General features: G+C 28.9%; 1 protein-coding gene across 2 annotated transcripts in view; it reads left to right on the plus strand.

The window, feature by feature from the left end:
- The window catches only part of LOC147068399 (uncharacterized), a 394,033-nt gene that overhangs the window by 270,266 nt on the left and 110,677 nt on the right, over positions 1-13,090 (plus strand). For both annotated transcript variants that reach the window (XM_085952496.1, XM_085952497.1), the window contains one exon: positions 11,563-11,772. In XM_085952496.1, the coding sequence (XP_085808622.1) occupies positions 11,563-11,772 (210 nt within the window). The remainder of the gene's footprint in view (positions 1-11,562; positions 11,773-13,090) is intronic.

Consider the following 13,090-nt stretch of genomic DNA (forward strand, 5'->3'; position numbering starts at 1 on the left):
GCCACAAAACACAGGCGATCGTAGTAAAAATAATACTGCATCAAAATTTTAATAAAATAATCAACATGCTTTACACTTAGGTAGAAATTAATCAAAATAACTTGATACTATAAGTATAAGATAAGTACACTTAAATTTACCGTCAAAAATCATTTGAGACTTATATGCTACAATCTGCTTAGTATGTATTATTATTATGCAGCATTTGTGGTATGTAGAGTTAGTAGACCATCTATTTTTTATGTTTGAATTCAGTGTAATAAATACAAACTATTGTTATTTTATCCATTTTCTAATCAGAAACCGATTAATAAAAAAAAATATAATAATTATAGATCTACTATAATTTTGAAAAATAAATATACTTTTTTAAATAGATAGAAATCCGCTCCTACATCTTTGCTACAACAGTTGATAACTATGATTTCAGTAATGTTTCAGAGAGAAAAAAAACTACATTGAAACCCATTCGGTAGCTCTGTTTCATTTTTATTACTACTGGTATTATTAGTTATTAGTTATAGCAGTTAGTTAAAAATCTGGACGATAATTTTAATGATTTTTTTTTAAATGGATGACAACTATTTTTGAGCCGGCAGAAAACAATATCTGCGGACTGGTACCGGTCCACGGACCAACGGTTGGGAAACGCTGGTTTAAATGATATTTAGTATTTTTTTCTTAAATTCATTGTGTAATACATAATTAACGGCTTACGACAAAACCTTGAAAAGAGCTGCTTCCGAAATTAATGTCTGAGATTAAAACAAATTTGATAACATTTTTTTACAGCATCTGCTGTGAAAAGTTAATTCACCTAATTATTCACTTCTTATTTTAATTCATAGCCATTACGTACACAAAGGTCTCTGAAATTTAAAACGTAATTTAGAAAGAATGTAGTGAGAGTTTTCAGGAGTAACGGTGTCGTAAAGTTTTTTTTCATATGAGACGAAGTTATAAATAAGGGCAGTAATAAATAAAAGCTCTTTTTTTATTGCGAGGCTCTCATTTCAAACATGATTGAAATATTATTGATCTACATAAAATGTTAATAATAAATACGTATATAAATATATGATTATGTGTAAAAACAAAAGTGATAAGGAACTTTTTTTCGGACCCTACGATTATCTGTATTTCTGGCACTCAACTCGAGCAAGTCAGCAGCTACGTCTATCTTGGACAGCAGGTGTCCATAGACAGAAGCATGCACGATGAAATTGCTCGAATAACAAAGCTGGGATTGAGTGCTTTCGGACGTCTGAATAGTATCTTCAAGAGTGACCTACCATTATGTCTTAAACGTAGGGTGTTCAACCAATGTGTGCTACCCGTGCTCACGTATGGCTGCGAGACGTGGACTCTCAACACGAGAGATGTCCAAAGGCTAAGAGTCACACAGCGAGGCATGGAGAGGTGCATGTTGGGCATCACGCGAAAGGACCATAAAAAAAACGAATGGGTTAGGAAGCAGACAAGAGTACGCGATGTAATAGACGTTGCCAAACAGCTGAAATGGAGATGGGCGGGGCACATTGCTCGCCGAAAGGACGGCCGCTGGACAAATGCCGTCATCCAATGGTACCCAAGGGGTACGAAACGGCCACAGGGTCGCCCTAAAAGCCGCTGGATTGACGAACTGGTAAAGTTCGGCGGAAATACGTGGCAGCGAACGACACAGGACCGGGAGGGTTAGAGAAAGCTTGGGGAGGCCTTCATCCAATAGTGGATTGACCCCGGCTAATGATGATGATGTGTAAATAATTAACAATTGGATAAGACTATCGATCGAAAAATTAATTAAAAAATCGGCAAAAGGCATAATTTGATATTTCTCCCTAGCAGTAGTCTGTAATGACTTTTAATTAAAACAATAATTGTACTACTGAATTTTATATTTCCGGTTTGTAATTATTAAAGTTTAGGCCAATGGCATATACATAGTATATTAAACGTAAGTATTTTCTGTTGTATTACAGATCGGTGGTTTTTCTATGTTCTAAAAATATTTAAATAATTTTTGTTTAGAAGAAGTAAACTCAAATTTAATTTTCTATAGGATTACGCAACGAATAACCTACATAATATTATTTCATTTTTACCGATTATTTCTGGGGGTGCTCTGCTTCCACAGCATCTATGAACCATTTATTCCGCCATTGCGTATTGTGTAACATTAATAATATGTCCATAATGTCATTCATCTGATAAAATCATTAAGTAGGCGACCGTGCTCTTCCATGTTAATGTTCCTCGATGTTCCAGTTGATAATGAACTTTTCTGAACTTTGATGATTTTTTCTAAAAAAATTCAGATCTTTCTGAAGACATATTATATTATTACTTTTGGAAGTAAAAATATGGTATTTTGAAAGGTCTTAATAAAAGTTCCATCTTCATATTTATTTGCAATTCTAATAATATAATATATCAAGATAACGATATTAATCCATTTTTTTATAATTGTGTCGCTAGATTTCAAAATCAGCCAAGTCCATAATAGATGAATAGGAGAAAAACAGCTTTTTTTTTCTCAAATACACAGTCACAAGGGTAAAAGTTTATATCATTTCGAGTATAGAATATTTAAAATTAATAAATTCCATATTTTGATAATGCAGAAATGTTAGAAAGCAGTAGTTCTTCAGCAATTCACAAAAAAGTCAAAAATACCTAAAGAAGGTGGACTTGGCTGATTTTGAAATATAGAGACAAAATTTAGCTGCACAATTAAAATCTATATTTAACACATCTCTAGTACAAGTACTCTTAAGGAAAACTTTTGTTATTTTTATTTTATAAGAATGATCAGTGTTAAAGTTTTCATAACGACATTACGAGCCAACTTTGCGTTCAAGTAGTTTTTAATCACTTAAATCTAAGTAAAATCATTAGGGATTACACCTAATTGCCCGTAATTTAAAACTTATTTATCGTTAGGTGATAAATTGTAATTTTCTTTAAAGCACCCTCCATTCTATTCCATCATTAATCCTAGAATTTACAAAGTTTCTTTTTGAAAAAAAAATTAAAGGAGGTATAAAAATATTTTATTGTCTGTTACTTGAAATATATAATTAATTCCAAAACGTTTTGTGTTCAATACTCTTGACGTTATTGTGTTATTTTGAAACCACTACTTCTTATAACGCCACTCACGTCCAAACACTATACCACATTAACTTTAACAGACGTCAAATAATATTCAGCCAAAAGACAAAAACTTTACTTAATCTATCCTCAAGTTTACTCATTATTACAGTTCTGTTAATTTTACAAAACATAAACAAGACAGACGTTTTACCATAAAATATTCATCGTCTATTGTTTGAGTGCATATTCTTGAGTTTCATGTTACATCATATTATATTTTCATTCCCGCTTCAGTAATCTTGGCATTCTCAGGCAGATATATCTTAGCACACTTATTTCAGGATGACAGACGATTATTATTAATCTACTTAGCCCATAAGGCTATTTATTACTCACCATCCGAAGTCATTAAAAAAAAAACACAAAACTTGGAAACAAAATCTATCACTCACTGTGGGTCATAGATAAATATATATTTATATAAAATAGTAGTAGGAAAATCTTAGATTTTAATTTAATATTCTTATCCTACTAACTAGATATAATTATTGGTCTAAAATCAAACAGGTTAATTATGGTACAAGCTTATCATAATATAAAGAAATACTCAGTGGATAATTGCTAATGTTTTCTAGTTTTTATATGAATGGCAACATAATAATAACGGAGTGTCACATATTAGAAAATTTCTAAAAGATATCTTTTGAGTCATTAAAGTGATGAGTGTGATAACAATATCAATGATAATTATAGATATCTATATCATAAAATATCTAGTCTTCATAAAATGATGAGAGTGTTTTCTATGCTAATTGTACATAAATAATCATAGTCGACACAATTATGACATAAAGCTTTATGAAAAAAGTACCTATATAATATAATATGTATTATAAATTAATAATCAAATTCTAAATACTATTTTCATATTACTAGTTATTATTTTTAGTACCTACCGTATTCTAACCATACATGTTATTAAAAACTAATAAAATTAAATATTAAACAATATCTTTACATTGAAACAGAAAACAGCTGTATAATATCTACATGGTATTAAAAATATTGCGCTGGTTTTAAAACGTTGTGAAAATAATACCTGCCGTTTAAAAGTTTCAAAGTTTATATCGTGCAAAATGTTTCACATTATTCTTCTGTCAAGAATAAGAGTGTTCTGTGTGGGCGTTATCATTTTTTTTATCTTTTGTTTTGAAAAATACGCTTGAATCTAAGAGCGTCAAAATATCTTCCCACAAAATATTGCCGGATTAAGCCGTGATTTCCGTTTAAGCATCGCTCATAAATAGTTCAATACCAATCGTCTTTTTTCATAGCAAAATAAACAGTTATCTATAGAATCATATTATCGTGAAATCAGAATCTGAAAAAGATGAATTCCAATCTGAATCGAACCAGCTTTCCATTTCCGAAACAATTTTGATAGATTTTCAAATGCGAGAAAATTCTCCATACTGTATTCGAAAAAAATTACCTATGTATAAAATATTATATCATAGTTTATGAAAAATAAATATTTTTGCAATGGGCAACATTAATTCATTCGAATAATAATATCCGCGCATAAAAAAGAGTTTGTGGCTATAACAAAAAAAAAAACATATTAACTTCGCGTATTACAATACCTACTTAATGTCAATCGTAGAATATAATACGAGTATAATATTATGCACGTTGGCATGTTAAAAAATTATGGATTTATATCCTAATTATCCATACAGCTTTACTTTACGGTTTGCATGGAATATTATTGTTTGCGGTTTATAAATTAATGATCGTTCATCTAAAGATTCTATGTAACCATGCTCCTTTGTATAAAATACTTTCTGTAGTACAAAACTCTAGCTAAATTTTATCATATAATCAATTTTAGCTTTACTTTGATTCATTGAGGTTCCATCTCCTTTTCTTTAACGTCTTTTATGTACAAAATTAAATGAGATCACCAGGTTTTCTTCTAATCGGTGTATTACAGTACCTACTTCGAAGAATATAATATACTAATATGCACGTTGACATGTTAAAAAAATATGGATTTATATTCTAATTGTCCATACAACTTTACAGTTTGCGTGGAATATTATTGTTTGCGGTTTATAAATTAATGATCATTCATCTAAAAATTCTATTTAACCATGCTCCATTGTATAAAAATACTTTCTGTAATACGAAATCAACTCTAGCTAAATTTTATTATATGATCTATTTTACCTTTACTTTGATTTATTGAGGTTCCATCTCCTTTTCTTTAACGTCTTGTATGTACAAAATTAAATGAAATTACCAGGTTTCCTTCTAATCGATGCATTATAGGTCTCCACGGGATGGAGGTTTTATTAACAGTTTTTACACTTTGCATCAAATACACATTTAAAAAATAACATCCTTTTCTTTGGCGAATGAAATGTGTCTAAGTATATATCTTAATAATATTCTGTTGACGTTTGAAATATGTGCAGGGGATACATTATAGAACTGTTGATTTTTCCAAATACACTGCAAACAAATTCGTTTATCAAAAAGTAAATGTGTCTGCATTTTTAATAATAAATATACCGGAATGTTGGATATTTAAAACCAGTATTTTTATATCGATAAATCCTGGAATACCGGTATTTCAATTCCTATCGACGATACGTCTATCTATCTGGTGACAATATGCTAATTTATTTCAATGAATTACATAATATATAATACTCTTATACCATGCTCTTTTTTATGAAAAAAAATAGTGAGTTTTTACTGTGGAGATTATTTTGGCCGACATTAAAAGAAATCGTTATAAGCCACTCACCTACCTACATTGGGTTTTTTCTCTGAATTACACATATTGAAAATAATGTAATTTTTATCAAATAAATATGCATCCACAGTTTTAGAGACAGTTTCCATCGTGGAACTAATTTATTAATATCCAATTGTGGTGGAATATTATAATTATACATTTTAAAATAATTAAGTAATCACATTAAATTTTTTACTCTCAACAAACTTGTTTATTTTGCCGGATCCTCTATTCTCCTTATAAATGTTATATTCAATCAAACCACTTTCACCATTTCCCGCAATCCAGTTTCTTTCTGGATCACTAAGTGAGGTATTTTTCCAGTGCTTTTTCATTTATTATGTGCAACATCGCCAGCCTATCGAAGGCGTTGGGTCTTAATAAATCTGATTACATTAGGCGCATCAAATTTAGCAACGGTCTAATAATATTGTATTGAAATATCTTCAACTGAATTCTTTTAGTTTAGTATTGTTAATCGGTATACGAAATCAATGTTTATAGAACCATATCACCACTTTCTCTATTTTTTATCGGTAGTAGGTACACACTACCCTTATTTTAATGATTTAATAAATTTATTACGTATTTATTACAGGTACATTAAATATAAATTCTATCAACATAACATTATAATTTCTACTTCATAAATATTAATATTACGTAAAGATAACTTTTGCTTTGATTATAAATAATTATTCTCATTTCGTATTAATTTTTCTTCTGCTTTAAATTCAATAAAACATATCTAAGAGTATTTCTGACGTCAATGTTAAATTATTATGAATTAGTAATTAATATAATATGAAAACCGTAGGTAAATCTCGTTCTGTTAACTTCAGTGAAATATACGAGAATTTATCTATGACGCAAATAATTTACTCAAAGTGTCACTTTAGTTAAAATAATGCTAAACCTGTCTTCAACTTCAATCTTGTTTATTATTCCAACACGACAGAATTAAAATAAGCTTTATTATTGTAACGTACAAAATATAGGGCGTCACTTGATACTATGCTTTTTTGAAAATCAAGCTACATGGTAAAAAAAATGTTTTCGTAGAAAGTTTATTACACAATCTAACGATACAAAATGTCATTGAAAATTTTAAAGATTTTTTAACCACAAGTTTAATCACTTCTATTGATATCCGTATCTATGAGCGAAATTAATTAATTTTTACGAGGTAAAACATTTGAACAACCGATATATAAGGGGTGTAAATAAGGTATATTAAAAGGAAAACCTTATATGCGTCAAACTTCTTCATCCAAATACACATTATTAATGGAAAGCCATCAGGCGTAGTTCACACAGCCAACACGATTCAATCCCAAGCCACCTTATATTCATTACTAGACTCATGTACCTACCACTTTTGTTATAAATGATTTATTAGTATATCTAATATATATATAATTGTAAATAGTAGATTATAAATAATTATTTATTAAAATACATTTTATTTGAATACAATAGGTTTCTGTAAGCATCTGAATTGTCATTGTATAGTAAGTAGTTAATGAAGCATTATATTATTCTATGTTGCTTTCTGTAAAGTAACCGGTACATACCTAAAATAATAAAATGTCTCTTCACTGATTCTCTCTGATGTTCGGCATTGATTTATTTCATTCTTATCAATTTCTGGGGGGAAAATATACTAAGATTAACTAATAAATACTTAAGGCTATACCTCAGCTGAGGCATCGTGACTAGGCGATGCGCGGATTATGCAAATGACGCGAGACGAATGAAATCTAATTTGTCATTAAAATTCAACATGCGTCCTTTCTATGTTATGTTTATTATTATATTCGTAATAATAATAGTATATTCATTGACATGTTTTCTTTTTTAACCACATACGTAAAGTTTTTAAGTCATCTTTACACGATTTAAGAATATTTTCTTCCGACGCCATGACAAAACGAATCGACGTGCAGACACCTCGACTATCGCTCTCCAAATGGCAACGCGGTCGTTATTTCGTTCCACATACAGTTGAAAATTATTCGCTCTTAATGAAATATGTACTAGGCATTTTTGTGTTTTTAAAACAGTACTGGAAAATAATATATGTTAGTGAATCGCAAAAAAAATAATGTAGCTTTGAAATACCATTTTTAAAATATTCGCACTTCGTCCAGTAAATCATTTTCACCAGATGTTCCAAAGCGTGACATTTCTGTTTACATACGCTTATTTAGATATTGTACGGTCATCATTTTAGTATTTTTTAATACATTTTTAATCTCTTTATACTAAAATATAACGGTAAAGGTACTATGTTAATTTACAATAAGTTGTTGTTTTCTTTTTTTCCTGTAGTTTTCAATAACCAATCGTTTTAATTATTTATTATCATGTCTTAATTCTCCCTACGTTATATTTTATATCATTTTTAATAAAATCATTTATTCATAGATAAGAAAGAATAGCTATTAAATACAATAAAAAACGAGATTTCTTTTTAGTTATAATTCAAAGTAAATTATAAAGTTTTTAAAAATTGAAACCTGAGCAAACCTGTCGATATTTCAAAATGTAAAACACAAAAATATTTTTTTTGTTTATATACATTTTTGTTATTATTGCGTAGGAAAGACATTGGCGCTGTAATGAAAAAGAGGCTGCCAATTCGTAAAATCCGTATAAATAAATAATTAGCTACCTACTTCACTATACTTGATAAAAATACATTTTTTTAAATTTTAAAACAGTCTTTTGATTATATAAAATCGACCAACGTATTTAATAATATCAGCATAATTTTACATAATATATCAATGTAATGAAAAAAAAAGATTAATTACGACTACTACATAATATCTCGTAAAAATAAAAAATAAAATAATATAGTCGCATTATTTTGTCAAAAATAATAAATTATTAGGCTTTAAACTATAATTTACATTATTATTATTATTATTTAAGAATTCGCAAACATTATAGTCATAATAACTATCACATTTGTTTCTATTGAGAAAAACCATCATGAATACATCGGGTTCCAGCAGGGAACTCAGAAATAATGGGAACTGAAATACCCAACGGGTAAGGCGATAGCAGGTAACCGTCTCGAGTAAGGAAGAATCCGGATTAAACTTATACACGTGTCAAGAATACGTTGTACGTCTAATACTGAAAGCTGCTCTCGGTTTATGCATTTACGCTCATTTAATGTTGGTGTATTACACACACTATTGCACGTGCATAATGCGTGCTTCATTTTCGTAGGACACTCACACATTCAAAAACCCTGCTTCAGCGAGCGGCGTATTGAATATAGCATATCGGTATTCTATTTATTATCTGTTCTGTGGGTTCCAGGTATCTCGGTGAATCTCTATCATGAAGTTATATTTGAATTTCATATATAATAATTATGAATATCTTTTAGTATTAAATTTATTTGTGTATACAATAATTTAATAATAGAATCTTTACATATGTATGTACCACAAATCAATTTTCTTCCAGATAATTTATTACTACCTATTTCTTGAAAAGATACACTTCTGCTTTCTTTTTCATTAAATATAATAATAACTCTAATGTTGTACACTGTCTACGTAAGATAAATGTGTGTAAATACTTTCTTATACCTAACATTACGATATAATGGCAACCTATTCAGCAGTCGTACTAATATGATTAATATGATATTGGTATGCGGTACCTAGATGAAATGTATATAAATTGAGATGACACACGTTCCTAAATATTTAAGAGAAAACTCTATTGTAATAAATTTGTCTTCTTTTCTAATATTTTTACCTATTACATCCAACGATATGTTTTTCTATCATATCCAATCATATATTTTTTTTACGTGGTTTTCTGATAAATTAATTTTATGTGCCTTGTGTATTAATTTCGGCAAAATAATATAATGGAAATAATATTTTTATAAAAGCATTAATAAAAAATCTTATGATGATTCATTACTTACAGTCAAACATAATAATTATACCGTATCCGGAAATTTGTACGTAAACAGTTCACCGCAGGATACTCATTCGTGCGCCGCAGTACGTAAAACATGAGTTCGTGCAACATTTAATCAAATGACGAGTTCTTCATTGAACATTTCACCGTGCTACAAGATGTGGTGAATTTTATGAGATGTCTTTACTAGGTTAGGTTAGGTTAGGGTTAATCTAATTGGAACAGTACTATTTGCAAACTATCGTCGCATTTTGTAAGATACGTACAAATGTATTCCACGATGAACTGCATACTTACAACCTACATGTAACCTAATTGTACATGTGTAGCAAAGGTGCTTATTTCATAACAATACTTATATTATTTTTAATTAATTATAAAATAAGTATTAAACAAATATATTTCATGAAATACTCAATTTATCTGAAAATACATGGTGAACTTAAATAAATAACTATGTATAACCATGTTTACAGAATAAGTTTATAAGTTGTGTGATATAATTAATTATATTATGTATAACTAATGTATAATAATAACCATCATACATACGTCATTGTCACATTGCAATATCGTTGATATTCATCTTATCATAATAATTACATAAGTTAGTATATTTTTTTATTATATTCTACTATATTATTATGTTTACTACTTAACTAAGTATTACTAATTTAAATAAAACAAGCCTTATCTATGAAAAGAAGTCATTATGAAAACAAAATATCATTACCACTCGGTTTGTGATGACAGTATGCCAATTAGTAAGTTTTCTTTATTGTGTTAACTGTCAATTCACGATGGAAATGCATTGTATTATTGATTTAATTTAATAAACCGCCAAAATATTTTAATATTTATTCCACTTTACATAAATAAATCTGGACCGGTTTCGTCTGCCGCAGAGGGACATTATTTAATAATTACTAAAAAAATTTGCGTTTCATTAAATTAAATATATATAAGTATAATACTTATATAATTTTTATAATAGTAATGATATATTAGTTAAGTTATTAATGTTATCATTATCAATGTGATATTTTAATTCAAATAATTTCTTTTATTGTATTAACTGTCAATTCATGGTGGAACTGCATTGTATTATTGATTAATTTAATAAAAACACAATTTTTTTTGGTAGTTATTCTACTTTTAATAAATAAATTTTGCGTTTTATTAAATTAATCAATAATAATTAATTCAAATACAAAATTATAATGATATCCTCTTGTGTATATTAAATCATATTCATCTCTCTGATATTCAGGTAATTTTACGTAAATCATTTTACCGGATTAAAATGTGTAAATTGTCAAACATAGTATTATATGTTGGATAGATTAGACTTTACTACGTAAAAAAGCGTAAGGGACATTTTGGCTAAAATGAGTTACTTTTTGTTTTATATTGTTTATAATTTCATTTCGAGCGTCCCAAAAGTCCCGTCAGTAAAAGATACGAAGTTACAACTTTTTTAATATGGCGATAGTAAAAAGTCAGTAGATAGTATGAAATTAATAATTCATTTTTCTATTCTGTAATGTTGAAAATTATACGTTAAGGCTTTTCGGCTTAACACTCTTAGAGTGTTGAAACGAAAAACCTTTTTAACTGGCACCCAACCGTGGGGCCCTCCATATGTAATTCCATTATTGTATTATTCCCACACCCGATGTGTCATAATTGAAAGATCGATCCTTCTCCCGCAGGATAACCCTGACAATCAGTTCAAGAGCATCCCTCTGGGCCTGTGGTGGGCCATCGTCACCATGACAACGGTGGGCTACGGGGACATGGCACCAAAAACCTACGTCGGCATGTTCGTTGGGGCCCTCTGCGCCCTCGCTGGGGTACTCACCATAGCGCTTCCTGTTCCTGTCATCGTCTCTAATTTCTCCATGTTTTATTCGCACACACAGGTAAGATTTATTTAATATTTATTAATACACTGTCACCTTAACATGTATAAAACTTTCCCTTACATACATTTTACAGGAAGTTGTACCTAAGCCATTATTTATTTAATTATTATATATGTATGTACCTATGCTTATACATGCAGATTAGATAATATTAAAGTTAACATTATATATAATCCGTTTTTGTTTGTTGAAAGAGAACAAATTTAACGAACCTACCTAAATATGTATTAACCTACCAGTAGTGAAGGGTGGAGGTAGGCTATTATTATGATATTAAGCCAATCTCACATTTTTTTCAAATTACAAATTAGACGAGTGGAGTAGTTAATTATTACTACAAAGCAGTGTCGAAGGGTGGTTGTTAGCTTTTATGATCTGACATAAATAATGCACACTAAACTTTGACCGTCAAACGTATTTGTATTAATTGACTAATACTACAATGTATAGATAGTTTTTGTTAGTTTTTCAAAATTCACTAATCCAAGACATAGCAGATAATAGTAAAAATAAAATATTCGTTTACCTATAAAAAAGTACCTAACTAAAATTATGCCATTAAACCATGCATAATTTTTAGATATTATGGATATCAAAATATTTTTTTAAATTTTACAGTTTGGTCTAGGGGTTCAGGTTCGGGGGTTAATAATGAATTTCAAAAAACTAACCAACGCCATCTGTAATATTTATATATTATTAATTCAACGAAAACAAAATATATGTGTGTCTGAAAAAGTGTACACTATTTTTGTCGCATCATCCAAAGCATACCTAAACTATTGTGGTTTGATTTCAGCAGGGTTTAATTGAATTTTAAAAACTAACCAGCGCCGTCCGCAGATTGTATTTTTAATTCAATAGTTTAATTCAATGGTTGATAAAGTTTATTAAATGCACTATTTATGTCAGATCTTTACAGCCTACCTCCAACTGGCACCTACTAATAAAATAAAACATTCTATAAATATTTTTTATGTTAATGTGTGTTTCTTTATATATTTTTTAGAATTTAACGCATTCGTTTAGATACTTACATTTACATGTAATTGTGTTTTCAAATTTATAGTGCATACCTACTAATAATACAATAGAATTTAAATATATATTTTTTAATATATATAGATAAGAACGCACTTGGTAAAGTGAATACGTAGGAACTACAGTTTTTTTTGATATTTTAATATCCACTGAAAAGCCATCTTTCAATTTTACTAAAATGGTGATCTTAAAAATATACAATCTCAAGTTAAAACTACACGTTCTGGTACTTGAGCTTAGTTGATAAATATAAATGCGGCTATATTATATTTTA

The sequence above is a fragment of the Rhyacophila brunnea genome, unplaced genomic scaffold (assembly GCF_057557595.1).
Source record: "Rhyacophila brunnea isolate RB1 unplaced genomic scaffold, BYU_Rbru_1.0 scaffold_3, whole genome shotgun sequence".
Classification (NCBI taxonomy): Eukaryota; Metazoa; Arthropoda; class Insecta; order Trichoptera; family Rhyacophilidae; genus Rhyacophila; species Rhyacophila brunnea.